At 54.4% G+C, this 27,988-nt stretch overlaps 7 protein-coding genes across 7 annotated transcripts; 3 read left to right on the top strand and 4 right to left on the bottom strand.

The window, feature by feature from the left end:
- Positions 1–45: 45 nt before the first annotated feature.
- On the top strand, positions 46–3,425 carry CAOG_05318 (hypothetical protein; the record flags this gene model as incomplete). Its single annotated transcript, XM_004346953.2, has 4 exons — positions 46–268; positions 391–3,054; positions 3,164–3,254; positions 3,329–3,425. The coding sequence occupies 4 exons, from the start codon at positions 46–48 to the stop codon at positions 3,414–3,416; spliced, it is 3,066 nt and encodes a 1,021-aa protein (XP_004347003.2). The 3' UTR covers positions 3,417–3,425.
- A 35-nt stretch (positions 3,426–3,460) lies between these two features.
- CAOG_05317 (mDj3) lies at positions 3,461–5,752 on the bottom strand. Its single transcript, XM_004346952.2, has 2 exons — positions 5,583–5,752; positions 3,461–4,802 (listed from the first exon to the last, which is right to left on the bottom strand). Exons 1-2 carry the CDS (start codon positions 5,712–5,714, stop codon positions 3,672–3,674), a joined length of 1,263 nt encoding a protein of 420 aa, XP_004347002.2. The 5' UTR covers positions 5,715–5,752; the 3' UTR covers positions 3,461–3,671.
- A 48-nt stretch (positions 5,753–5,800) lies between these two features.
- Positions 5,801–8,201, bottom strand: CAOG_05316 (arginase). Its single transcript, XM_004346951.2, has 7 exons — positions 8,048–8,201; positions 7,303–7,375; positions 6,873–7,123; positions 6,584–6,771; positions 6,439–6,508; positions 6,282–6,368; positions 5,801–6,206 (listed from the first exon to the last, which is right to left on the bottom strand). The coding sequence occupies exons 1-7, from the start codon at positions 8,108–8,110 to the stop codon at positions 5,997–5,999; spliced, it is 942 nt and encodes a 313-aa protein (XP_004347001.1). The 5' UTR covers positions 8,111–8,201; the 3' UTR covers positions 5,801–5,996.
- A 194-nt stretch (positions 8,202–8,395) lies between these two features.
- Positions 8,396–10,825, bottom strand: CAOG_05315 (cation efflux family protein). The gene is made up of 5 exons (XM_004346950.2): positions 10,062–10,825; positions 9,557–9,703; positions 9,339–9,489; positions 8,932–9,248; positions 8,396–8,828 (listed from the first exon to the last, which is right to left on the bottom strand). The coding sequence occupies exons 1-5, from the start codon at positions 10,693–10,695 to the stop codon at positions 8,479–8,481; spliced, it is 1,599 nt and encodes a 532-aa protein (XP_004347000.1). The 5' UTR covers positions 10,696–10,825; the 3' UTR covers positions 8,396–8,478.
- Positions 10,826–10,962: 137 nt separating this feature from the next.
- CAOG_05314 (JMJD2B protein) lies at positions 10,963–16,078 on the top strand. The gene is made up of 5 exons (XM_004346949.2): positions 10,963–11,167; positions 11,699–14,923; positions 15,015–15,236; positions 15,324–15,503; positions 15,585–16,078. Exons 1-5 carry the CDS (start codon positions 11,042–11,044, stop codon positions 15,915–15,917), a joined length of 4,086 nt encoding a protein of 1,361 aa, XP_004346999.1. The 5' UTR covers positions 10,963–11,041; the 3' UTR covers positions 15,918–16,078.
- Positions 16,079–16,612: 534 nt separating this feature from the next.
- CAOG_05313 (myosin-VIIa) lies at positions 16,613–25,502 on the top strand. The gene is made up of 13 exons (XM_004346948.2): positions 16,613–16,657; positions 17,101–17,200; positions 17,813–17,997; positions 18,119–18,699; positions 18,795–19,063; positions 19,189–23,058; positions 23,149–23,221; positions 23,296–23,452; positions 23,579–23,804; positions 23,897–24,071; positions 24,158–24,321; positions 24,459–25,136; positions 25,246–25,502. The coding sequence occupies exons 1-13, from the start codon at positions 16,641–16,643 to the stop codon at positions 25,324–25,326; spliced, it is 6,576 nt and encodes a 2,191-aa protein (XP_004346998.2). The 5' UTR covers positions 16,613–16,640; the 3' UTR covers positions 25,327–25,502.
- Positions 25,485–27,873, bottom strand: CAOG_05312 (hypothetical protein). Its single transcript, XM_004346947.2, has 3 exons — positions 27,782–27,873; positions 27,024–27,230; positions 25,485–26,949 (listed from the first exon to the last, which is right to left on the bottom strand). Exons 1-3 carry the CDS (start codon positions 27,842–27,844, stop codon positions 25,552–25,554), a joined length of 1,668 nt encoding a protein of 555 aa, XP_004346997.1. The 5' UTR covers positions 27,845–27,873; the 3' UTR covers positions 25,485–25,551.
- Positions 27,874–27,988: the final 115 nt, after the last annotated feature.

Below are 27,988 nucleotides of genomic sequence, written 5' to 3'. Positions count from 1 at the left end.
CTCAATCCTTTTCTCTATTGAATCTCCATTGAGTTTTGCTTTACTATGGACTTGAACGGGTCCTCGGCTTCGGTCCTGGCTGTGGACGCGGCTGACTTTCTCCATCCGCAGTTCTCCGCCAAGCAATGGGTCAACGACGTTCTCCGGCGCGCACACCCAGCATCATCATCATCATCAGCATCATCAGCGACGACGACGCAATCGCAGACAGGCCAACGCAGCAGCAGCAGCAGCAGCAGCAGCAGCAGCGTAACGGACGATGGCAATGGTAACGCACTCACTCTCTTGTTGTCGTGCGTTCTGCCATCATTTCAATCTTGCTCACAAGCACCACTTTGTACACATTGCTGGACTTGTATTTTGGGGCCTTGGTGGTTGGGGGGAACACAGAGATCAGCCAGACGGCGTCGGCGCTCGTCGTCAAGCTGCAGCTGCTGATGCAGGACGTGAGCGCGTCGCTCGAGGACGCCGGCCAGCGCGTCATTCAAGCAATGCCAAGGACACTGCGCGATATTGACACCATCCGGGTGGAGGCGATTGCGCTGAGGGAGCGGATGGGCACGGTCGCAAGCGATCTGCAGGCCGTCGAGTCTGGCACCTACGCCTCCATGAAGGTGCTCCTGGAGGTCGATGCTGTGCGGGATCGCATGGAGGCTGCGACAGTCAGCTTGAGGCAGGCGGGCACCTGGGCAACGCTCGCCGCCGAGGTCGACACAATGCTCACTTCTGGCGACGTTGCGGCCGTCCGGCAGCACCTGCACGAGATGCGGCTGTGTCTGTCGTCCATGGGTGCTGACAAGTCGTGGCAGACGGCGAGTGGAGCAACCGCCGGCTCCTCGGCGGCGACCCCGTCCAAGCCCGCGGCGGCAGCAGCAGAAAAGCAGGATGCCGCGCAAAAGGCAGAACTTGACGGCAAGCGTGCGCTCATGCGCTCCTGCGAAGATCGGTTTGAAGCCCGAATTGCGCCGCGTCTATTCCAAGCCCTCAACTCACACGACGAGGCTGAAACCAAGCTGTACCTCGACTGCTTTGAGCAGATGGGCCGCGTCGCGCAATTCGAGTCGTACTATGCGCGCTGCCACGCCGCATCCGTGCATCGCTTTTGGAAACCGGCAGCAACGGCACCAGGCCAGGGCGGTGCACAGGCAGGCGCTGCGACTCCCATGACCGAGTGGTACCCGCTGTTCCTGGACGAGCTGTACTCGGTCATCAAAACCGAGCTGGGCTGGTGCGTTCAGGTCTTCCCGTTGGATCGCGCCATTGCCTTTGTCACGGCACTTGTGGTTGCCTCGCTCTCGGGCTTGACCTACCCGTCACTGACGGCAGCGCTTCCCCAAGCCCAGCAGCTTGCATCGGGCTCTGCCCTGCCCGCCCAGTCACCCGTCATTGATTTGCTCATCCTGTTGCGAGCTGCGCACACCACCGCCACCGATCTTGCTGCAGCCTTCAATAGCGCCATCTCGACTGGACTGCATACGCTTCACAGCAACCCCGACCAGCTGGTTTCGCATCGCTTGGCGGGAAGCGCGTCCTTGTCAACTCCTGTTTTGTCGCCATCGATCTCCTCTACCGTGGACGCAGACAATTCAACGTCTATTATCGGAGGAGACAACGCAGCTGCTCGATGCGCACCTGCGCGTCTTTTGCGTCCCGAAAAACAGCGCGAAATTTCTCGATTACTGCTGACCCCTTTCGACAAGCTCCGGGACGAAGCGATTGCCCTGGAGCGACAGTATCTGCTTGCATGTCTCAATTCCATTGTCAAGTTTGACCCGCCAACACTGGCAACGTGCCACGACCACATTCGTCACCTTGGCGATGCCATTCCACGCGTGTTTGTGCTTGCAGAGCAGGCGGTGACTCGCTGCGTCGAGCTCACCTCTGGCAGCGGCGTTCCAGAGCTGGGTCGCGCCATCACGACCCTGGTTGGGGCCTTGGTCTCAAAAATCACCACCGCCGTGTCACAGTACCGTGCACTTGGCCGATTGGACACACCACAGCAGCAGGCGTCGCATGCCGCCAATGGTCCCGGCTCGACCGCCCAGTCGCGGAGCGCGTCACCTGCGGCTCTAACGCCGAGCGCTGCCGCGAGTCTTGACAAGGACGACGAGTGGGGCATGTTCCAAGCAGCCATCAAGGTCTTGCAAGTGTGCGGCGATATCATTGAGCGCCTCAATGGCCTCGATGATGGCCTGGTCTTTGCCGCGCTTGATCACATTCCTGCGTTGCTCGAGGCTGCAGCCGCCATGCGCGGTGGTAGCAAGGACGGGCAATCCGCCAGCAGCAGCAGCAGTGTGACTGCAGCAGGAGCTGGAGCATCCAGCGTAGCGACTCCGCCAGTCAATCGGGGTGTTTCGCAGCAAATGGTCCCTTCCACCCCCGATGATGTGGATAGCGGAGTGTCCTTTACCCTTCATTGCCACTTGTCTGAACCACAGCAGCGGGAGCTGTCGTCGTGGATGGCCACGCTCGTCCAAAATGTTCGCAACCAAAAGGAACGGTCGACGCAGGCTGAAAACAGCAATTCGAGCGTTGCTGCACTGCTTGTCCATCCGCAGGTGATTGGCGACGCGCTTGCTGAGGCTCTTTCACTGACCAACCGAACGCACGCCCTTGCAGTGGATTGCATCTTTGCCTTTATCGATCGCCGCTTGGTCAATCTGCGAAATGTTCGCTTCTCCTCGACCGCCCCGTCTGGCGTGCTCGTCACTGACGCCGCGCCGTCCTTTTCGCTGTCGCCTCTTGATTACATTACGCAGATCGGTGAGCATTTTCTCGCCTTGCCCGTCCAGCTCGAACCGCTCGTCAATCCCGACAACAAGCCGCTGCTTGTGGCGCTTGCCCACGGCGCACTGCCCGACGCATATTCCAAGTCGCTGTTGCAGCATAGGCAGCTCCATCCGTCGCCCTCTGGCGAGGACGCGCCAGCGCTTCCGTTCGCAGAACAATGGCTGACGGCTGTCGCTTTGGTTGCCATGGATGCCCTGGCCAGGCGCTATTCGGAGCTTCCACGTCTCTCCCCCAATGATGTTCGGCAAATTGCGACCGATATTGGTAAGGGTTTTGAAGTTGATGAAAAGATTGTTCGTTGTTTGTTTTCCATGCTAACGTTCCGTTCGTTTGTTCGTTTGGTTTGTCGTATCAATAATGGCTTTGGCTGCAGATTATTTAAGCAACGTGCTCTCCGCTTTGGATGTTACACTCACTCCAACCTTGGCGTACGTCCGCCAACTGTTTGGCGCTCCAGCAGAAAAGTACGTTTTTGAGTTGATCTTGTCGCTTTCCGCCTGACCTTGTGCTCACCGCCTTTTTTTCTTGCAACAAACAGATTCAAATCTCTACAAGCCGAAAAGCCTGTGGGCTGTGATCCGTCCATCCACACAAAGATCGCTAGCATTCGAGGGATTGTGCTTTAATCGTCGCAAAATTTTCATTTTGAATATTGATCTTGTTTCTGTTTCTCGTGTTCAGTTTGGTTGTAATGTCTTGTGATATTATTTTTTTTTCAACAATGAATTCAAAAAAACAGCGACAAGGAAAGAACGGACGCAAAACAAAACAATGTACACAACAGTTGAACGAAAATCGAACGAAACAAAACCGAAACGTTCAATCGCCCCGCGAAAGCAAAAAAAGAAGGCCAAGACGGGTGCAATTTTTTGGTTTGTTTTTTACTGTTGATTACATTGGACGCCGCCGCCGTGTCCGCCGTGGCCGTGGTGGTCATCGTCGTCTTCCTCGTAGGCGCTTCGCGAGCTCTGCTTGCGACCCTCGTATTTGGCGGGATCGAAAGGCTGGAGCTCAGCATCCTCGACGTTTGCGGGGTCGTACGCAGGCAGCTTGGGGCGAGCGGGCAAGATGGTCTCGAGCTGGGCGAGTTGCTCGGGGGTGGCAAAGCCGTCAGCGGGGAACTGGACGGAGAACTTGATAAAGAGGTTGCCCTTCTCGAAGGGGTTCTTGTAGTGCGGCATGCCCTCGTTGGGGATCATCTTAACCATCGAATCCTCAATGACCTGACCAGGCTTGGAGATGACGAGCACCTCGCGATCGTCGAGGTGCTTGACCACTCGCTTAAAGCCGCACAGGGCCTCGACCAGCTGGATTTGCATGAGCATGATGAGGTCGTCGCCGTCGCGCTTGAACGTGGCGTGCTCCTTCTGGTCAATCACAATCACAACATCGCCGGGCGTGACGCCGGGAGACTGGTCGCCCTCGCCAGTGAAGGTAATCTTTTGGTTTGTGCGCATGCCCTTGTCGACGTGCACCTCCAACACCTTACGCTCCTTGACCGTCTTGTTGCCAGAGCACTGCTTGCAGCGATCCTTGTCTGGGATGGTCTCGCCAGCGCCCTTGCAGTCGCCGCACGCTGATTGCATCTGCTGGACCATGCCGGGGCCGATCTGACGGAGCGTCACCTTCACACCGTTGCCGTTGCAGGACCGGCAGGACTGGACCGAGCCAGCCTTACCGCCGAGACCGTTGCAAGCCGAGCAGTTGACGTCCTTGCTCAGCGCGAGCTTGCTGACCTTGCCCTTGTACAAGTCCTCGAGCGAGACCTTGAGCGGGTGCACCATGTCGCGCCCTCGTCGCTCGCGCTGGGCGCTGCCGCGGCCGCCGCCGCCGCCGCCAAACATGCCGCCCATACCGCCGCCGAAAAACGAGGCAAAGACGTCCTCGGCCGAGTGGAAGCCGCCGCCGCCACCGCCGCCGCCTTCCTTGATGCCCTGCTCGCCATACCGGTCGTAGATTTCGCGCTTCTTCGAGTCGGACAGGACTTCGTATGCGTGGCTGAGTTCCTTGAACTGAGGGTGAGGATGAGGAGGGGAAGGGTTGTCGACAAGGTTCTATCATCATAGAGAGAGAGAAGAGCGTGGTTCAGTTCGTTTCCATGTGTCTTTTTTTTTGTTCACTGTGGTTCCAAGTTTTGGCTCCAATTTTGCTTCACTTTCCAACGCGATGGAAACGCAAACAAACGGAAAGAAAGAAGAAAGACGACGAATCAATAAAAAGACAAACGGAAGACGGAGAAAGTCGGAAAGAGAGAGAAAGACAAAACGGAGAAAGAACACAAAAAGAAGCTTCGAGAAGGAACAAAGGAAAAAAAAAAAAGGATGGAAACGCTGACGACAGTGACGATTGGGTTTTGGTTGTTGCAGAGAAAGCAAAGAAGCGAGCATTGTTTGAACAAAGAATACTAAGAAAAGAAGAAGAAGAAGAAGAATAGGAATCGAAGGAGAGAGCGGGCGTCAAAACGAACAGGGAACGCTTGACGAGTGCATTGCATGAAAAAAAAAAAAAAAAACCGATCGTCTTCCATCAGTCCACGCGCTGTTGGCTGTGTTCCGCGTCACTGGTCTGCCAAAGCTGAGAGCATCCCTCGTTTGATAGACGCTATACAGAACAAAGTCAAGCACAGATTGCAGGCCGAGCCGAGCACGCAATGCAAGGAAGGTCCAAATAAAGAAGCCAAGACTTTCAATAAAAAAAAAAAAAAAAAAAAAAGAAAACAGCATCATCGGCCTCCTCGTGCTTTGGCTGTGGCTTGCTTCGATATGAAATGTGGGGATGCGGGGGATGTGTACCTTCTCGCCGGCATCCGGGTTCTTGTCGGGGTGGTACTTGAGGGCGAGTTTCCTGTAAGCCTTCTTGAGCTCGTCGTCGGTCGCGGTGGGCTGGACGCCAAGGACCTCGTAGTAGTGAGTCTCCTTCACCATTATTGAATTTAATAAAAAAAGATTAAAAAAAAAAGGACTGTTCCGTTCTCTGAGATAATTCTGAGACGCTCATCTTTCGAAAGTGTTGAGATTTCTAGCAATAATTCATTGAGAGACAAAGACATCAATCGCAGCACGACAGGTTTTTGTTTTTTTGGGACAAGTTGCTGGTGCCAATTGTTCCTGTTGCCTTGCTCGGCAATCTACATGAACAGTAGCTGTTTGTGCCCCGCGGGATCAACCTCAAACCACTGTGGTGCTGGACCTCGCTTTTGCCCATGTTTATAGCAAGGTCTCGCCGAGAGCGCAGCGCGTCAACGAGCAGCCAATCGCGATCGTATCGGCAACCTCCTTGTCGTTGCCAAGCGCCGGATTGACTTCCATAATGTCCAAGCCACGAAGCAGACCAGTCTCGTACACTGCCTCGCAAATGTAGTGGCCCTCGCGGAAGGTGAGGCCGCCTCGCACGGTGGTTCCGGTGGAAGGTGCGATCTGAGACAAACAACAACAGTTTGAGATCAGGTGAGAACAATCAATCCAAACGCACACACGAAAAGCAATACACACCGCGGGATCCAAAGCATCGACATCAAAGCTCAGATGAATCGGACGGTCTCGCTTGGGGTTGACGTGATCAAGCGCCATTTGGACGACCTGAAAAGAACAAATGCCGTCTCAGTTCAGGCTGTCACTGGTTTGCTGACTGTGCTGCGCTGCTGCTTACCTGACCAATGCCATACTTGTCGACGTGATGCATGGTGAATGCCTTCATGCCAAACTTGCGGATGATGGAGCTAAAACAAAAAGTCAACGGGAGTGAGAACGAGTGCATGCAAAGACTTTGCTCCAATCTACTTCTGGAGACATACCGCTCGCCCTCGTCCAGATCACGCAGGCCAATGTAGACAATGTCGGCAGTGGTCATGACGGGGTTGAACCACTCAAAGCCGGGAATGTCTTGCGGCTTTTGCAGGCCGAGCAGGATGGACACGGGCATGCCGTGCATGTTGCCGCTGCCAGTCGTTTCCGCAGTGTTGATATCGGCATGCGCGTCGACCTAACAGCCAAAAAAGGGTAATGAGCACATCGTGAACATGAGCGTAGCGTCCCAATATCGCCAAAAATTCGTTGCATCCAAAGAAAAACAACTCTTTTTACCCAGATGCAGCACAGGTTGGGGCGTGAGGCAGCGTGCCCACCGACCGTCGCCAAGCCAAGGCTGTGATCGCCGCCAATCGTGTAGACAATCTCGTCTCGCTTGACGGCTGCTTGAACAATGTCGTAAATCTGCTTGCACGCGTTGCCAACTGTGCGCGGGTTTTTGACGATGCCTGCCGGCGGATCGGCGCTCGAGTTGGCAGCATCGGGCGACGGGAATGCATGGTCTCCGCAGTCGTTGACCTCGTAGCCTGTGTGTGTGCAGAGTCGGGGACGAAGAGGTGAGTCAGGAAAACGGGGAAAACGAGTGAGAAACAAAAATCTGGTTTTCTCAGCTTGAGCATATTTCAAAGTGACACTCTTTTTGACACACTGTTTCTGCTCGTCTCAGACAATACAAACAAAGCAAACAATGAGCGTAACAACTCACCAAGAGCCTTGACCTGATCGACAATCTTGGCCTGGCGCATCATCTTTGGCGCACGCTCGACGCCGCCCTTTGGCTAAGCAAATTTCAAGCAGCAGTCAAGTGAGAGCAGTGATTGAGAATCAGGGTGAGATGGGTGCGCAATCGTGTTCTAGCTGAGCTCAGCTGCGTTTCTCAGACGAATGTGAATTTCCGACTCCATTCACGCTCCACCACTGAAACTGACAACTTGCTATCAAGCGATGCACATCGAACGCCACACGTTCATGTGTTTGTGTTTGTGTTTGTGTTTCGTGCTTCGATCGTCCAATTGAACGAGTAAGAAATGATGATTGTGTTTGAATAAAAAGCCGTGACCGATTAGCTATTTTGGCCTTTTTTTTGAATGGATGGCTTTTGTTGAATGGCTTTTTCGTTGCATTTCGCTGTTGATCTGACAGACGGATGAAGGTCACGTGACGAAGCCACTCGATACGCACTCATTGGCACGCTGGCAGAAGGAAGAGCGGAGAGAAGCGCGGGGACAAAACACAGAGGAGGAAGGAGACGCAGATACACACATGCAGTCACTCGTTCTCGTCTCACTGCTCGACCGCCCCCCCCCCTCACTCCGCCTCCACTCCAACCAGACTGCGCTTCAACTCGAGCATCACCAATTCCAGCACTCCAGCACTCAAACGCTCAAAACAGCGAGTCTCTCGTTTGCAAAAACACAAGGCGCTCTTTTCTTTCGTTTTGCTCGCCTTACTTGACCGCCTGAAAACTCGCCGCCAATCAGCGCAACAGTCCGCTTTGCTTGTGTTGCGGACATTGTGATCTGTGAGTTTGTATTGATGTGATTGTTTTTTAAAAAAAGAATGAGCGACTGAATCAAATACAAACTTCCAAATGGTGAAATTGTGTGTAACCACAAAAGAAATGGGGAATTTCCGAAAACTCGCTTATCCGCTTATCAGTCAAAGGCGTTCATTCAAAAAACACAAGCACTGCGATCGGCCGACGAGAAGGCCGCTTCTACCTCGGTCGATTGCTGAGTGTGCAGTGCGTTCATACAATCTCTTTTCGATCGTTAAACGATGAGCGAGCTTGAGGAAGCTTTTGTTTTGATTCTTCATCCAACTCATTTATTTTTTTTTCTTTTCAAACCAGAAACGGAAGAATACATTCAACCAATCGTCGTCAGTGATGATTGCAAATCTCGTCGGTTTGTGCTGCATCGTAGGTGCAGTGGGCAGGCTGCTCTTTGCTGAGATCTTCGATCTGGACGGTGGTGTGGTGGATGCCGTAGCGCCCGCACAGGACGTTTTGAATGTTGAGAAGCAGCTCGTGGGGATCCAGCGGCGGTGGTGTGGTGCACGTATCGCATGCCGCTCGGCTGGCCCAGCGCGGTCCGTTGATGGAGACATGCACGGCGATCGCCGGCTTGCCAACTGTGAGCGACCAGATGTGCAAATCGTGAGCGCGCTCGACGCCTGCAATCGCCTCGATCGAGTTCTTGATGTGCTTGTAATCAATGCCCTTGGGAACACCTGTTGCACGCAGTCAGTTTAACGAGCTCGTGAGTCGTCCACCCAACTCAAAACAAACAAACGCAAAATCTTTTGGGGGCTGTCGCATTGTCTATGGCTGTACCTTCCATCAAGACATGAACAGAGTCGCGCAGAATGCCAACTGTGGTGAAAAGAACCAGCACCGAAAACACAAACGTGCAAATGGGATCGGCCAGCTTGAGATCGGGGTTGACCCAGATCATGATGGAGGCAATCAAGACGCCGATAGATTGGATCAAGTCGCCCAGGACATGAATGTATGCTGCGCGAACGTTAATGTTGTGAGAGTGACCATGGGCTTCGCTGCCGCCAGACCCTTTCTCGGCGTCGACCGGCGCCACATGCGCACCACCACCGCCATGCGAGTGGCCATGCCCTTGGTGCAAGGTCAGACCCATTCTGCGAGAACAAAAGGGGTAGTTGGAGCAGTGAGTTACCAGGACAAGGAACGTCTGCAGACAAACTCAAAAACGAAAATGTCGCTTTTACAGAATGTTAACGGCCAGCCCGCAGAGGGCAGTGATGAACATGATCTCGCCGTCAACCTCGGGCGTATCAATGACGCGCAACACGGCCTCGTAGACAAGCACGCCAGTGAGGGCCCAGATCAGCAGCACGGAAACAATGGCACCGATAATTTCTGCCAACAAAGAAAAGTCAGCCCCATCTCCACCTCTTCTGATGATGAACAACACGCAAACACAAACCTGCTCGATGGAAGCCAAAGGAAAACGTATCGGTGGCCTTCCGTTGGGCAAGCCACAGGGCGAACAGGCTGATCATAAATCCCGCGAAATCCGACAGCATGTGAGCCGCGTCTGTCATGATGGCGAGACTTCCCGAAATTGCACCGCCTGCAAATCAAACGAGTGTGAGGCGCACATTGAAAAGTCAGTCGGCGTTCACGTTGAATCGGCCAAAAAACGAAGCACAATCAAAATTGATACCGAAAAAAAGCTCAAACTTTCTCAGAGAGTCCACCTCCGAATTTGACCATCCATTTCCCACAAATTCAACCATTCATTTCGGAGTTGATTTTCTGCGGTTTTCCCACCCATGTCAAATGAGGAACATGTACACCCACACCCTCATCGTGTCTCGTCCAATGGAACAGCGTAACAGAACGGCCAGCTTTTCGCTTTTCCCGCTTTTTTTTTTTTTTTTTTTTTGGATTTTATCTGCAGCGAGAAGTAGCGTTCGTGCTGAGCTTACCGACGACTTCGCCGACCATGAAGAAGGCGCACAGGCCAGCAGCAATGAGCAGCTTGCGTTTTGCGACCTGAGCCTCGCGCTGGGAGGCCGACTGAGCGCCGCCGGCCCGTTGCGCTCCGAGCAGCGCTGTGGACGGGTCATCATCGCGGTCATCACCACCGCCGTTGCCGTCGGGGCCTGCGTTGATGCCAATATGGTTGCCACCCGTTGCTTTGGTGTACGCCAGCGTGCTGGGCGTTGTCGACGGCGGCCGCGCTTTGGCCTCGACGTCGCACTTGACCCGCTCGAGCGCGCTTGAGCTGTACGAGTGGAGATGCGGGTCGCTCCCAGCACCAGCACCAGCACCAGCACCACCGAGGCCATCGTGGTCGTGACTATGCCCGTGAGCACTACTGCTGTCGTTCACAGCCTCATGATGATGATGATGATGGCTGTGCCCGTGTCCATGCTGCTCGTCCTTGTCCTTGTCGCTCTTCTTCTTCTTGCTCTTCTTGCTGCTGTGCTTGTGGCTATGGCCGTGTCCGTCATCACTATCATCGTTGTTGTTGTTGCTGTGACTCTCAGTGTGCTCGCCGAGTGCTGCTGCTGCTGCTGCTTTCGCTTTCGCTTTGCTCGGCTTGCTCGTCGGGCGCATATGCACGTCTTGCCAGCGGTCGGGTGAATCAACGGGTCGGCCGAAAGCACAGCGCCGTCGCCCTCACTCGCAACGCTGCTGCTATTATTGTGACTATGATTGTCCGACATTTTTTGCGTCACTCTGAGCGAGCAAAAAGAAAGAGTAGCAAACATCGTCTGTCATTGAAATTGCATTGAAACGCTATCTCGCGGATGTGGATGTGGATGTCGTTGAACGTATTACTACTGTACATACAGTTACAAGATATGCCACTCTTCTATTTCTATTACATGCTGCAACCATAAAAACTTGGAAAAATCTCGACTTTGACTGTTTGACTGAGGCGACCATTGCGGATATCAGAATGGCTGACTCGTACTCAACGGGCGGAGTGCCCATCTTCCGACCCACCGCGGAACAGTTCGCCGACTTTAACGGCTACATTGCGTACATGGAGCAGCACGGCGCCGCTGACATCGGCCTGGCCAAGGTTGGTAGCGCGCTGGGTTTTGACCTTTTGGCTCAGCCGCTCAGGGGTGTGCAGAATAACAACGTTGGAGAGCTGCTCACTCTCAGTCCATGAGGCCCCAGCCAGTCTCATTCAGAAGGGTCGTTGCATTTCGCAGGCGGGGAGTGGGACGAGGCCGAGGAGGTGGTCGAGGTTGAAGTTGGACTCGCTGATACAGCGAACGACATAGTGGCAGACGAGGGCCGCCTCACTCGCATCACAAAGCTCAACAGCCATCCGTGGACTGGACGACGCTGAATGCGTTTGGTTTGAGTGGCGACTGAGGCGGGGGGGGGGGGCGGCACAAGGGCGGAATTGGAGATTGTGTTCAACCTCCAATGCAGCGCCCACTCGTTTTTGCCTTCTCTCCCTTGTTGTTGAACAATCTCCCATCGATTCCATTCGAGGAGAAAACATGTCAATGGCACATTCACACTCAATTTTGGTATCGATTTCCTCAAAAAGATTTCAAACTCACTCGTTTGCCTTTTCGCACAATTTTCATTTTCTCAGATCATCCCGCCACCCGGCTGGAAGGCAAGACAAACGCCATACGACTTTGATGCGTTCAATATTTCGACGCCAATCAAGCAAACATTCCGAGGCCAGAACGGCTGCTACACGCTTGTGAATTTCGAGCGGCCGAAACTCTCGCTGCGCGACTATCGCGAGCTGGCCAACTCGAAGAGGTTTTGCCCGCCGAGCTCCAAGTCGCACCAGGAGCTCGAGCGCGCGTATTGGCGCGGCATCAACATCAACCCGCCAATCTACGGCGCCGACATTCCCGGCTCGTTTTTTGACGACGCATGCACGACCTGGAACGTGGCCAAACTCAAAACGGTCTTGAACGAGCTCCAAACAAACCAGGGAGTTGAAATTCTGGGCGTCAACACGCCGTACATGTACATTGGGATGTGGCGCGCAACGTTTGGCTGGCATGTCGAGGACATGGATTTGTACTCGATCAATTACATTCACGCCGGCGCGCCCAAGACGTGGTATTGCATCCCACCAAAGCACGGCCAGCGGCTGGAGCGTCTCGCTGCAGGGTTTTTCGGCGACGACGCCAAAGCCTGCCCCCAGTTTTTGCGGCACAAAATGGCCATGCTCTCGCCGACGGTGCTGCAAAAGTTTTCGATTCCCTTCCACTCGGTTGTGCACGAGGAAGGCGAGTTCATGGTCACCTTTCCGTACGCCTACCACGCCGGGTTTAACCACGGCTTTAACTGCGCCGAGTCGACCAACTTTGCCTCCGACCGCTGGATTGACTTTGGGGTCAACGCAAAGTTGTGCAACTGCACTCCCGACGCCGTCCGGATTAACATGGACTACTTTATCGAACGGTATCGCCCTGAATTGTGGGCCAGACTGCAAGAGAAGCGAGAGAAGGAAGCTTTGGCGCTTGCCGTGCAGCAACATCAGCAGCAACAGCAACAACAACAGCAGCAACAACAACAGCAGCAACAACAACAACAACAACAATATCAGCAGTTTCCCACTCCGCAGCATCCGTATCCGCAATACTTTCAACAATTTACCCAGTATCCACAACAGCATGGTATGCATATGACCGCACAACAGTTTGCTGGCATGCACGGAATGATGTTCCCTTTCAACTCTGCGGCTCCTGTGCCTACCCAAAAGCGCGCGATGGCCTCAATCTCGGAAAAGCCTCGCAAGCGACCTGCCCTCAGCCATCCGCAATCTGGAGAGCTTGCAGGAGTCGTCGGAGGAGCAGGACCCGTGCGAGACACTCGAGGGCGAAAGATATCGCCGTTGGTCAAGCCTGGCAGCTCTGTTGTGCTCGTCACTGGCCAGGTCTTTACGTACGATGACTATCGCGTCTTTCTGAACGCGGGCGCTCCCGCCGTAGCCCTGTTTCCAAAGCCCAGCCGGTTATCGACAGAGGCTGAAGTCACACTCCGGAGAAGCCAGCTGCGAAAGTTGCGTCGGCAAATTCGGCGCGATTGTCCTGACCGAGCCTGGCAGTCCTCCCGCGGTCGTAGTTCTCATCATGTCAATCCTGTTGCCCTGGGCAGCGTCCAGCCTGGATCCTCCGCGGTGGCTGTTCAGTCCACGCCTCAGCTTCCCCTGGACTTGCTTGGCAACGGCGACCACATTCGGCTTTATGACCACGATGGCGACGACGAAGAGGAAGAAGAAGAAGAAGAAGACGACGACGAAGATGACTCGGACGACGATGATGGCGACGACAGCGAGGGCACGGATGACACGGCCTCCATTCCATTCCCTAAATCCCAAGCGCGAACCTTCGGCTGGCTCTCCGTCGACGAGGTCGAGTACAATTTCCAAGTCTGCCGCAAGAACATTTGCAGTGTCTGCCGCATCAAAGGTGACCTTGTTCCAGCGTGTGCAGCTCCCGCCTCGCCCTATGCCAACTTTGTGCAGAAGGCCGTTTCTCAACCTCAGCAGCAAAATCAGAAACGGCAGCAAGCACAACAGCAGCAACAACAGCAACAGCAGCAACAACAGCTCCAACACCAACAACAGCTCCAACACCAACAACAACAGCACCAATTACTACCTCCGCATCAGGTCAATCCGATGACAGAGCAGCAGCGCAAGACTCCCTCATTCTTCCAAAGCCTCAGCGTTCAGACCAACAACAGCTTTGCATCCAATCCCATGCAGCCAAGCCCCCGCGGCGAGCAACCTCTTCCACACCCATCCATGTTTGGCGATTTGCTCGCAAACATGGAGAGTGGCGACCCGTCTGGCAATGATGTCGGCCGGCTCATGGAATCGACAGATGTGTCGGCGTTGGACCTGCCATTGGATTTGCAGCACACGTTCATTGCCCCGCTGATGATCGATACAACCATTCTGCCGCTGTCCCCGAATAGCGAGTTGTCTCGAGCACCAGCACCCGGCACGAGTACCAGCCTGGAGGCGATCGCCGCGCCCTCCACGAATGGCCTTGTTGCGGTCAAGATGGAAGAAGTACCTGCTTCACACGATGCGATCCACACTCAAACAAACGGCGCAACCTCTGCCTCCAATGGCGAGATTCCTGTCGCCGCTGCAGAGCACTCGCACGCTGCAATCCCCAACAATAGCGATGCGCCTCCCCGCGCTTCCTCCATCGAGGCCACTCCTGCATCCTCCGACCCCGCCGAGCCCTCCCCGCCACCCGCCAATGAAGAGCAACTGATGGAGGAGACATCAGCCGTTCCTGTTCCTCGCGACATGCGCATGGTCCGCTGCCAGTACTGCCACGTGACTGTTCACGCCGACTGCTACGGTGTCACCGTTGATGATGTTGCAGACCTCGCGCATTGGGCATGCGATCGCTGCAAGGTCCGTGCTTCCCACCCAAAGTGCATTCTGTGCCCCTGTGTGGGTGACGCCTACAAGCCTGCCGAGAACAACTCCTGGTGCCACGTTGCTTGCGCATTTGGCGTCTCGGAAATGTACTTTTTGGATCCCACCAAGCTCGACATGGTCGGCGGTTTGATCTACGTTCCAAGTTCTCGGCTTGGGCTAAAATGCACCTACTGTCGTCAGTCGTCGTCGTCGTCGTCGTCGTCGTCGGATGCGGCGAGGCGACTGGGATTCCAACTGCCTGCCAAGCGAGGGACCAAAGGTGCGTGCATCCAGTGCGAGCGTGGAAAGTGCAGCACCGCCTTCCATGTCACCTGCGCGCAACGGCACGGAATTGCCATGGCCTTTGATTCTGAGCGGTTTGAGGCTTTCTGCGAGCGCCACAATCCGTACAAGGTGCGTCTCTGCCCTGCAGCTGCAAGCGTTGAATCTGTGGATGAGAATTTGTTCTGATTTCTATGTTTGTTGCTGTTGTTTCTTGATGCAGGTCTCCTCGTTGACTTCTTCGCAAACGGTCGCCTTCACCCAAGGGCAAGTCGTATGGGCGCGATGGCAAGCGAACGACTTTTACAAGGCCGTGGTTGAGAGTGTTTCAGCTGGCGGCACAACCACTTTCCGCAGCCGTGACGGTCAACTGGTGAATGGCATCAGTGAAGAGGATGTCGAGTTTGTGGACATGGACACGCTGCGCTCGGATCCTGCTTATTCGGTCAGTATTGGGGGGCTGTTCTTATTGTTGAAAGCAATCTAACATCCGCTCATCTTCTTGCCAACCTTCTCTTTGTTGGAATGGCAGGTCTGGCCAACGGGCGCACCAAACTGCCGCGTCAAAGCGACGCGCGAGCTGCTCAACTGCGCCAAGCAACATACCGTCGTCACATACAGCCTGATATTCGATGACGGCTTCCGCAAGACGGTCAAGCGTGAGGATATTCTCGATGAATCCACTGCGCTGGAACGGGCTCGTCGTGAAATGGTATGACCACCAGAGTCTGTTTCGGTTGGTTGGCTGCGGCTTTGCTGGCTGTGCGAATCTGACATTGTTCTTGTGCTGCAGATCAAGCTTGTTCAAACGCATGGATGGGGCGCGCCGGCAAACGGCAGCGCAGTTGACCCGGCCACACCAGCCGAGGAAAGCACCGATGGCAAGGGTCGCCGCAACCGCAAGTCCGTCGACTACAAGGCGTTGATGAACACTGGATTCAATGCGTATGACGAGGTGGCCCAGCTGGGCAGCGGAGCTCCACCAGTGTCTGCAAGCAAACGCAAGTGGTCCACGCCTCCCTCGTTCTGCGCCACTCCAGCCGAGTCTGTGACCCCTCAGAGCCTCGCAACCCCACCTCCGATGGCGTTTACGCCCGTATTGCCGTTGCCTTTCAGCCTTCAATGAGACCGATTTTCGAGTTTTCGGGTTGATTTTGGGTCGTATGCCTCTCTCTTCTTTTTCCTGTTGTATACTTCATTCTGCACTCTCATGAGACAATGTCTGATATTCTGGGTTGTTGTCTGATTGTTCTCGTTTGCTTTTTCGTGGTTGATGTGTTTCTGGGTTGTTTTTGGGATGCGCGTCGATTTCGGTGTTGTACAAATTCTTCACGCATTGCCCCTTCGTTTCGCGTCCACTGCCAGCAATGAAGATGTGACGAGTTGCATGTGCTGGCAGTTCAACGTTCAGTGTTTGCGCTTTGTTCTGGGTTCCGGGTAACTGCATGGTGGACGTTTCCACCGCAGATCATAACACCCATGTTCCATCATAGTTCAGGGAGCTGCACAGTGTAAGATGCTTTACATTTGAAACCCTCGACCTGCAGAACTCTCCAGAACCGCAACTTTTCCCATCCCTGCGTCGTGTCAGAGTACCGCAGTGTAGCGGGTTTTAGGTCTTGGTTTCTCTTCTTCTATCTGCATTTTCATTACGCCGTTCATGGCTCCTCGACCCCGTGTCTGAATCGCATATACATCAACAACAGACCCTAATATCGCGTCAGATCCGCAGCACAAAAAAAGCGCTCACTGAGATCTTGGTCCATAACAACGGCAATGGATTTTTTTTTTTTTGGATTGTTCAGTCTTTCTTTTTTCTTTCTTCTTTCATCTTCTTTTTTCTTTCACGATGGCGTCGCTTCTTGAGTGAGTTTTCAATGTCCCATTTTCTTGCTGTACACTTTCAACGTTGCCCTGCGATCGGTCGGTCGAGCGAGAGAACCGCAAGCGCCGCTGTATCGGAAAAGCCGACAATCGACAATCACACAAAAAACCCTCCCCCGCACTTTTCTCTTCGACGACGACAGACCTCACCTCGGAATTCCCCGCACCTTCTTCTTCTTCTTCCGACAAAGTCCTCTCGTCACAATCCAGCTGCAACACTTGAACGCAGCGCACTCGAAAAGCGTCGTCGAATGAAGAGCGCGTTTTGTGGGTTTTTGAACTGTGGTTTTTTTTTTTTTTTTTTTTTGGGCTCTTGGTTGCTTTTGACTGTGATTTGGCTCACTCTGCCTGTCCGTGTGACTCACGCTTGTGTGAATTGTTGTCTCTGCTTCAATGATTTGCTTCCCTTTGGGGTCTCTTTGCAGTAAGAGCGTCGGCGCGGCCGATATGACGCAGCTGCCGGACTACAAGGAAGAGTCGCTCCTCAACAACCTGCACGTTCGATTCCAAGAGAGTCTCGTCTATGTAACCGTCATCACTGCTGCCGCCTTCGCCCAGATCGCACACCGATACAAGAATTGCCTCTTTGTTTCTGGGGACGCCTGTGGGGGCCCCTTGCCTTGCCTTGGGGCGCGGATTTCGCAACTGCGCATAGTGGCAACAACGACCACAACACAACACAACACAAAAAAAAAAAAAAAAAAAAAAAAAAAAAAAAAAAGAGGTGATTTTGGTTTCGTTTCTGCGATTCGATCTCTCTGAATCTGACCCTTTTTGTTGGTGTTGTTTGGGGGGGGGGGGTGTCCGAGGGTCCCGGCCGCGTGCTCACTGCATTGCCCAACGACCACAGCCAAACGCTTTCAGAACCAAAGTGCCGGTTGTGCAACCCGACTGAACGAGTTAAACACGCTTAAAAAACCAAAAAAAAAAAAAAAAAGACCACTTAATCGAAAACCCACTCTGCAACGGACGATGACGCGATTTCGGGGAGTTTTGGGAGAAGCGCGCTCCGATTGCACTGCAATGCTCAGTGCGAGCGAGTGTGTACCTGTGATCGTCGCAGCGGAGCGAGAGCGCGGGATCTGCAATTGACCTGCTTTTGCTGAACTGTTGAATTCTTCTGCGCTTTTTCACTAGACGTACACTGGCTCCATCTTGGTCGCCGTCAACCCGTACAAGTCCATCCCGATCTACGGCAACGACGTCTTCCGCAGATACAAGGGCGTGCGCATCGGCGACTTGCCACCGCACATTTTTGCCATCGCCGATGGGACGTATACGTCGCTGTTCAAGGATGGGCGCAATCAATGCGTCGTCATCAGGTAGGGTTGACAAGCAAAGCCAGCTGGCTCCAGTCCTCGACAGCTCAGTAACAACCGGGAGAGGGAGGGGATGGGGCAAATTTGCCAATTCCAACCTTTTTAATGCTTTTTGCTTTCGCAGTGGAGAATCTGGCGCTGGCAAGACCGAGTCGACCAAATTCATTCTGCAGTACCTGGCCAACCTGAATAGCAAGCACTCGCTGGTCGAGGAGCAGATTCTCATGGCCAATCCCATCCTCGAAGCGTTCGGCAACGCCAAAACGGCGCGCAACAACAACTCGTCGCGCTTTGGCAAGTTCGTCAAGGTCTTGTTTGGTGCAACGGGCGCCATCCAGGGCGCCACCGTGTCGGACTATCTTCTTGAAAAGTCGCGCATCATTTACCAGTCACAGAACGAGCGCAACTACCACATCTTTTACAATCTGATTGCGGGCACCACTCCCGACCAGAAGGCTGCCTGGTGTCTTGAGCCGACCTCGGCCTATCGCTATCTCGGAAATGGCGATGGAGGCGGTCTGCAAGGACGCGACGACAAGGAAGAGTATCGCACCCTTCTCGAGGCGCTCGAGCTGCTCAACTTTGCCAAAGACCGCACCCACGACATTTTCAAAACCGTCGCCGCCGTGCTGCAGATTGGCAACATTGATTTCTCCACCTCGGACCAAGGCGGCATGAGCTGTGCTGCCGTGAGCAATGCTGCGGGTAAGCAAGCCGCGCCTTTTGTTCCAGAAGTTGCAGTGCGAGGGGGATTTTGACATATGGGGCTCATGCACTCACCAACAACGATTGCCCCTCAGCCTTTGACAAGGTGTTGAAGCTTCTTGAAGTCGATGCAGAGGCCCTCAAGAAGAGCCTGACCTTCAAAGCAACAGAGACGCGCGGCGAAGTCTTTTACACGCCTCTCGATCAGAAGCAGGCGGAAGACACCCGCGATGCGCTTGCGAAGGCCATCTACGGACGTCAGTTTTCCTGGATTGTCAAGGAAATCAACCGCAACATTCATGCGGAGGGCACCAACATTGGTTTTGTCGGCATTCTCGATATTTTCGGCTTTGAAGTGTTTGAGGTACTCGTACCGTTCCCACCTCGCTGTTCTTGCTGTTTATGTTTTTTGTTTTCGCATTCTGACTCATCATCCCCTCCCCCACCCTTCTCTGACACCTCCTTCCTCCTCCCTCCTTCCCAAAACAGGTCAATCGCTTTGAGCAATTCTTCATCAACTACGCCAACGAGCGTCTGCAGCAGTACTTTAATCAGCACATTTTCAAGATCGAGCAGCAGGAATACACGTCTGAGGGCATTGATTGGAAGCAGATTGAGTTTATCGACAACCAGCCCATTTTGGACTTGATTTCGAAAAAGCCGATTGGTATCCTGTCCCTGCTCGACGAAGAAAGTGGCTTCCCTCAGTGCACGGATGTCACGTTCGTCACCAAGGTCAAGAAGCAGTACGAAAAGGACCCCAACCTGCTCGTGAACAAGAAGGCCGCTGAGACCTTTGGCATTGCCCACTATGCCGGCGAGGTCTTTTACCGCGTTGACGGCTTCCTCGAAAAGAACCGCGACACGCTGCGCCCGGCGCTGGTCGACACGCTGCTCGCCAGCAAACTCGGCCACCTTCGCGAAATCTTTGTTGGCTTCTTCGGCGAAGACGCGGCAGGCTCCACATCGTCGTCTGGAACGGTCGTTTCGAACGTCAAGGGTGCCAAGAGCGCGGGCGGCAACGCTGGCAACAAGGGCAAGGTGACGGTCGGATTCCAATTCCACAACTCCCTGTCAGACCTCATGCAAACTCTGTTTGAGAGCAACCCGTTCTTTGTGCGCTGCATCAAGCCGAATCCCAGCAAGGTCCCGACGGCATTCGACAAGACGCTTGTCATGCACCAGCTTCGTTACTCTGGCATGATGGAGACCGTCCGCATCCGCAGCATGGGCTATCCCGCGCGTCGCCCCTTCCAAGATTTTCTGTTCCGCTATCGCGTGCTGCTCCCTCCCCGCACCAAGGTTGCGGCAGGCAGCGAGCCGCCCGTCATTCGCTCCATCATGCAACAGTGCGGCGTGGACCCGTCCAATCCCGCCAATGCACAGATGGGTTCGACCAAAGTCTTTTACAAGGATCACGTGGACAAGGTTCTCGAGAGCCGTCGTGAAGTCAAGTTCCGGGCAAACGTGATTCGACTGCAAAGCTGGTGGCGCGCTCGCATGGCGCGCAAGCGCTTCCTCATGTTCCGTGTCGCAATCAAGGTCATCCAGGTCTTCTACCGCGGCCACCTCATGTACAAGGCGTACGTCAAGATGCGACGTCTTGTTATTCGCATGCAAGCCCGCGCACGCGGCTGTGCCATGCGACGCCGCTACTTTATCATGCTCGAGGCAGCACGCAAGGCGGCCGCCCTCGAAGCGGAGCGCCTTCGGCTGGCCGAGGAAGCTCGCATTCGCGCAGAGGCCGAAGCTGCTGCTGCTGCCGCTGCCGCTGCCGCTGCTGCCGAAGCTGCTGCCGCCGCCGCTGCCGAGGCGGAAGCCGCTGGTCTGCCCCCGCCAGAGCCCATTCCCACTGTCACTGTTACAATCTCGCCGAGTACTACCGAGACGACCGAGAGCAGCGCACCTGCTGCTGCACCAGCCATCGTTGCTTCGGGCGGCGACGCCAACACCCCGGCTCCCGCTGCAAAGCGCACGCGCCCAATGTCCTTCCTCCAGTTTGCCAACTCGTCCACTCTCAAACGCAGCGGCTCTTTCGCCACCAAGAACCGACTCACAGCGGCCGAGAGCATTACGCTGCTTGAAATGTCGCAGTCCGCGGGCGAGCTGAATGTCGAGGACTACCGCCGCTTCAAACACGAGCTCATCGAGAAGGAGCTCAAGCGCACCACCGAATTGGTCCAGAAGGGCGAGATTTCGAGCAAAGAAATGGATCGCGTCATGCTCTCCTTGCTGGGCAGTTCCGCGATGGATTCCGTCAGTCCTGCCGTCGGCCCGGCAGTCGGCTCCCTGTTGCGCAAGCAGATCGCCGGTGCCAACACCTTTGAGGAGTTTGCAGCTGCACATTTCAACAAGGGACTGACGGCGACCTTCCAGCCTTTCTCCCTGTCGTCCTCGCTTTTGCGATTGTCGGACGACCTGGAAGGTGTCGCCATGCTCATGTTTGATTCGCTCAACCAAGTCATTGGCGGCGCCACCGGCCATCCCATGCTGGAGCCAACCGGCGCCATCCAGTCCATGATTGCATCCGTGTTGGACTACCCGCGTCTCGGTGATGAAATGTACTGCCAGGTTCTCAAGCAGATTTCTGCCAACCCCAACGAGGACAGCCGCAAGGCTGCGTGGCACGTCCTGTCCAACTTCCTGGGCTCCTTCCCGCCGTCTGTGCCCCTGGCCAAGTGCGTGCGAGCGTTCATTGCCAAAGCTGACGCGGCGTTCGACTTTGGCATTATCGACTACAAGCCTTTCTGCCAGGCTCGGCTCGACAAGACCTGCATGCTGCTAACTCCCCGCAAGCACGCGGTCGGCGCCCTGGAAGTGCAGTCCTCCAGCACTTGCTCGGACGTGGCACTGCCGATCAACTTGATGGACGGTCAGTCCATCACCGTCATGGTCGACTCGCTCATGGAAACGCATGAACTTTGTGCCAAGGTCGCCAAGGCAGTCAAGATGGCCCGCTCGGACGGCTTTGCCATTTACTTTGTGAACGGCCCTCTGGAGCTGTGCATTCGTGACAATGACTTTGTTCTGGACGTGTTGGCAGCGTTCGAGGCGCAGGCCTTCCTGACTGGCCAGCTCGAGTCCTTCTCGCCCATGTTCTACTTTAAAAAGCAGTGCTTCATGCACCAGCTCAGCGAGAAGCTGCACTTGGACGACCCGATCGCCACGCGCCTTCTCTACTCGCAGGTTGTCGGTGCGTTCGTCACTGGAGCAATCGCCCTGGATTCGCTCGCCATTCTCGATGTCATGACGCAGGTTGCGGCGGTCGAGACGAGGCGGGATGCCAAAACGGTCATCAACGCCGACTGGGTGCAAGCCAACGTCGCGCGCGAGCACCACAAGTCTGTGACGGACGCGCGGCTGCGCGACGGCATGGCCAAGTACAAGGACTCGACCGAGCAGGCGCTCATGTGGCTGCTCATTAATCGTGCGATTGCCAAGACACCGTACTTTGCCTCCACCTTCCGCGCCACGCTGGTCGAAGCCCCGCAGGACGTCACGCCGCCGCTCAAGTTCAAGAAGGGCGATGAGGTGCTGTTGGCGTTGGACACGGTCGGCTTCCACGTGTGCTCCCTCGATCGCAAGTCGATTCTCTACACCCGCGACTACAATGTCATCAAGACGCATGGCGCCAAGCTCCAGGAAAAGGACGCGCTGTGGACGATCCAGTTTGTGCGCGACCTGCAGCTGACCTTCAAGCTCGAACGCAACGACGGCCCTGCCATCAACCGAAAGCTTCGAGTCTACATGGAGGACTTGCACAAGGAGGCTCGCTATGGTCTTGCTCTCTTTGACTATGACGCCAACGACGCAACCCTGTTGCCGCTCAAGAAGGGCGATGTGATTACTGTCATTCCCGAGGAGACGAGCGATGAGATTCAGGACGACGAGGTCGGCGAGCACGACGATGAGTGGATTGAGGCCGAGATCAACGGCAAGGAGGGCTTTGTGCCCCGTGCGTATGTGCACATTCTGCTGTGCAAGCCACTCGAAGACGTGCTGGGCCGCACCGAAACGGAGGTTGCCGGACCAAAGGCCGCCGCCAACGCCAGCGCTGCTGCTTCTGCCGGCTCGTCCGAGGCGACCGCGCCAGTCACCAAGCTCAGCGCGGCCGAAGAGGCTGCGCGCATCATTGCCGAAGAAGACGCCAAGCGTGAATCTGCTCGCGCTGCAGCCGAAGCCGAGTCGCTGGAAGGTCTGTTCAAGGACAAAAAGTTCAACTTGCTCGAGTACGTCAAGGAGAACTTTGGCGACGATGTCGAGTTCAAAAAACCCTCCGTCCGCATTCGCAAAGGCAACGGCCCGAGCCTTTCAACCTGGGGTATCGGTTCGATTGCCGAGAAGATTAAGTTTTCCGAGGTTGGTTGTGGTGGTGTTGATTTGTGCGTTCATGGTTGTGTTTGTGCGCCGGTTTGGCTTACCGAGATGTTTTTGCTCGCTCTCTTTCAGAACCCCATCAAATCCGCGCTCCACAAGCAAATGTCCGACGCCGATTCTCGCCAAGCTGTCAACTGCTTCCGAAGTAAGGGGTCGTTCCATTTGCACATCTTGCTCTTTTGTTTCTTGTTCTGACGTAGCGTTTTTCAATCTTGGCAGATCTCATGGTCTTTATGGGCGACATGCCGAAGCGATCTCGTGGCGACGTTCATCCGATCGCATCGATTATCAACGCTGCCTTGGCCGCACCCACGCTGCGCGATGAAATTTACTGTCAAATCATCAAACAGACCATTTCCAACCGAAGCAAGCAGCAGTACGTCGGTCTGAACGATTGAGGGGACGAGCGAACAGACAATAGTGGTTTTGTTTTGCTTCTTGTTCTAATGTTGTTGCATTCACGTCTTTGTTCTTGTTTTTTTTTTCTTTCTTCGTTCGGCAGAGAGAGCTGTGGCCGTGGTTGGGTCGTCATGCTGGCATGCACGAACTTCTTCCAGCCTTCCCCTCGGTTTGAAATGTATCTCAAAAAGTTCCTCCGTGATTGCGCTGCTGACAAAAAGCGACCATTCTACGACGTTGCCGCTATTTGCGAGAAGCGCTTGATAGCACTCAAGCGTCTTGGACAACGCGCGACTGGCCCATCCGCTGCCGAGCTCGACAGTCTTGAGGTATGGACTTTGTTTTTTCGGGAGAAGGCGATTTTGACGCCTGGTTGATGCGGTTTGCTCGAAACTCACCTTGTACATGTTCTCTCCCACAGCACGAGACCCCCTTGTCAATCAAGACGGTCTTTATGGGCACGACCGCCACCAAGAACATTCACGTTACGAACGTGGTCAACGTCAAGGACTTTGTTGGATTGGTCTGCTCTCGCGTCCAGATTCCCAACCCGTCCGAGTGGGGCCTGTGGGCTTTGAATTTGAGCAACCCTGATAGTAAGATTTTGTCGAGGACTGTGCAGTGGTGCACGGTGCGCGGTGTCTCATTTTGTTTTCTTGTGTTTTTTTTTTCCCAATGACAGTCGAGCCCATCCCGATCGACAACAAGGCCTACGTGTTCGACGCTCTCAACCATGCTGCTGCCAAGTGGCATGCCCCTGTTGGCGTGCAATTCCGCAAAAAGTTCTGGCTCACGAACGAGGAGTGGAAGCGCGGTGGTTTCCTGGCTGAGATCATGTATTATCAGGTAAAGAAGGAAGAGGAGAACTTGCGAGACATTGAATGCAATGCGTTACTATTCTTTCCTATGGGGCCGAATCTCACAACCAATTTGCTTTGCTATTTGTTCATTTCAACTTCCCCTTCTTGGCTTGCTCACCTCAGGTTCTCGATCGATACCTCAAGGGCCACCACAAGGTCGATGTGGACCAAGTGGCGAAACTCGCCGCGCTGCAGTACCGCGTCGAAAACCACGACATGCAGGCCTTCATGTCGAACGTCTGCAGCGTTTGCAACAACCCTGCCAGCAAGCGCTGCAGCGGTTGCAAGCTGGCGTCGTATTGCAGCCGCGAGTGCCAGCAAAAGGACTGGAACGTGCATCAGCACGTGTGCGGACATGAAAAGCTGCAAGCTGGCATCCAGTGGCGATGGGGCAAGTACATTCCGCGAGAATTGCGCACGTTCATGCGGCAAGACGAATGGGAAACACGCGTCTTTGCTCAGAACAAGTACATCAAAGACATGGATCACGAGGCCGCCATGCAGCACTTCTTGACAGAGGTCATGGCTTGGCCGCACATTGCAACGAACGTCTACAACGTGTCCAAGCTGCAAGACTCGCACGGCGACACGTACACTGGTGTCATTGCTCTCCTCAGCACGTCCAAGATGTCCTTCCTCGACCCCAAGTCCAAGTCCTCCCTCGAAATTATCGATTTCAAGGAGCTCACCAACTACCGTGAGCAGCAAAGCGACGTTGGAGCGACTGCCGCGCCTTCGCTCAACTTGAAGGTGACGGATGCCGCTGGCAAGTCGCGCAATGTGCGCGTCAACTCGGACGAGGTACGATTTTCTTGTTGTTCTTGTTGTTGTTTCGTTTGCCGTTTTTCTTGTCAAGGTTGCGACGATTGTCTCACTTTTTTTTTCTCTCCCCCCCCTTCACTTTGTGCAGATGTTTGACATTGTTCAATGCTTGGAGCTCTACCTCGAGGCATTCAACAAGCGCAATGAAATTTTGGCCGCGTCGTCTTGAACGCTGCACCCACTCTAATCCTGCTATTTTCGTCTATTTGGTGTTATTTGAATTTGTTTGTTGCGGTTTGCTTGTCCTTCTCTTGCCCGATTTGCTACGCGCTTAGTCATCGGACAAGACGAGGGTTTTGTTTTGGTGTTCATGCCTGTACGCGATAATCCATAATGTTTGCTCTATTATGTTTTCATGCAGTGGTTTGTAAAATGCTTTTTCAAGGCAGGCAGGCTACAATGTGACAAGAAACCCAGTGGTCATCAAAGTGATGGAAAGGATGGCTATCAGGTACTGGTAGAACAGCACTGTTGTCAGCTCGCGTTGCAACCAATTGTGCGAGGCGCAAATGACAACGAGGTTGATTCCCGTCGGAACACACGACTCCAACAGCACAACAAAGTGCAAGACAGGATCACTACCGAGTAGTCCGATCTTGTTGAACAGCATTGTCAGCGGGATGGCGATGCCGGGCAGGATGACAAGTTTGACAATGACGATGGCGAGGACGGAGCCCACACTCAGCGGAGTGGTAATGACGCTGCGTTGTTGTTGTTGTTGAGCGGACTCTGGAGGCATGCAGACATCGGCAGAGGACTCCAAACCCCCGATCTTTTCATGCATGACTGAATATGACGAGGAAGACTCGACAAGAGTGAGCTGTTCGTTGTCAGAGTTGTGTTGCTGTCGATCGCGGTTCCAGCAAGAATTCCAGCACGTTTGCATGCGCGATTTGAGGCTGCCTTGAGAAAACGCTCGCTTGTGCGGCTTTTTGCAGCACGACCACATTCGATGCCATTGGATGTACGTCAGTTGCAACGGCCCGCGCGAGAGTTGCTCTCCGAGAATCAGCATGATTGCCGGAACAACAACGTTGCCCAGCGTCTGGAGTGTATCTGCAAGAAAGTCAAGCGGTGGGGTCGAGCTCGATGCTGTTTCTGCTGGAAAGAAGGCGTTCTTGAGGGGCGCAGCCACCGCGACAATCAAGCCCAACACGATGGCCCAAACCGGAGGAGTGAATGTTGACAAGACGCGGCGGAAAGCACAACCAATTCTGGCACGCACAGAGGCAGGAGGCGTCGTAGGAACAGATGCAGCAGCAGCTAGAAGAGTCGATGGCTGTGAGCTACCCACGGCTGAGTGTATCTCGAGCGTTTGGATGAGCAGATCGCGGCTGTTCGACGGGCTGAGTCGGTCGGGAACAGCCGGCGTGTCATCGCTCCCGTCCACACTCCCGTGAACGGCAGCTACGGATTCGGTGCCCGATGGGCGAACTGTCGGGTGGCCATCCAGAGTGGCAATCTGGTCCACCGACAGTCGGTGGGTTAATCGATGTTGCCGCTCGAGTTCGTCTGCTCGCGTTTGCGGCGACGGGTTGAGCAGCTTGTAGGCGAACGACCATCGAAGAATGGTTCCAATCAGCGTGTACAGCATAATGTACGACGTACCACGCGCGATAATAGCCGCGGGCGTGTCGGTATCACTCTGCTTGAGCTGAGCCACCGAGTGCGCCAGCGACGACACCAGCGCCAGCGGAATGGTCTGGGAATTCCCAAACGCGCAGCAAACCATCACAAGATTCCGGATGGCCTTTGGGAACCGACAAATGCGGCAAATAATCCATCCGAAAGCCTAAGAGCGAGGAGCGTCGGGTCAAAGCCAGGTTTTCACAAACAATTCACAATCCAACATCAAACTTTCGTTACCATCCCGAGGCAAATGTAGAGCAATCCAAAAAGCGGCAGTGGCCAAAGCTCCTTGATGTTATCAAATGTGATGGCATGAGCGATGGAGACGAAAGTCAACGCTGGAACGGCAAAGTTGAGCACAAGCTTTGAAAGTCTGGTGGATGTTTCCGAGTTCAGAATGCCTAATCGCTTTGCAGCCACACCGACCGCGGCAAGGAGGATGACCTGGATGAATGCAAGTCAGAAGAGTGAGCGCAGGTTTTGTCTGTTTGGGCTGGATGGAGCACAATCCTAGCTCTTTCTGTCATTCTTCCGGATGCCAACGTGGCTTAATGCGCCCCGAATGACTGCTGGGACCAGTGTGTGAACACGCAAAACACTCCCAGAGAGAGAGAGAGAGAGAGAGAGAGAGAGAGGGCGAGATGATACCTCCGTGATCAGAGCTCACATCCATCAAAAAACGCCACCGCCCAACTTGCGTTCTTGTTCTCGCGCCGTCTCCACCGAAGGATTGTCCCTTCGCCGCCATCACCCTCGATTCGAGCATAGCACTTCTTGGATCATTCGAATCAGCATTGGACTAGGACGAGGTCCAGTCTGCGATGGCGTCACGTTCGTTTTGATCGATGTGAATTCAACCCAGGTTTGTCCAAGTTTTTTTCGAGCTCTTTTCCTCGATTTTCCCATACTTTATCTCTCAACCTGCTGTTGTTCGTCTCCTGGTTGCCCCTCTCTCTACCCGGTGCACACGCTGGTGCGGATTTCCTATCGGCTACCTTTGCGGTTGCCTTGATGGCCGGCAAGATGACATTCGAGATTTCGTCCGCAACGGTAGGCATGGGAAATTTTGCAGCCAACTTGAACGTGCTGAATGGACTGCGCCAAGCTCCATTTTGGGGGGATTTGATGCGACTTTCAATCTCCACGAGTTCTATTCATCGTTTGTATGATGGTGAGTTTTTCACCAATGCAAATCATACGCA

This window comes from Capsaspora owczarzaki (assembly GCF_000151315.2).
Source record: "Capsaspora owczarzaki ATCC 30864 unplaced genomic scaffold supercont2.8, whole genome shotgun sequence".
NCBI lineage: Eukaryota > Filasterea > Ministeriida > Capsasporidae > Capsaspora > Capsaspora owczarzaki.
This window is presented reverse-complemented; position numbering and strand designations above follow the sequence as displayed.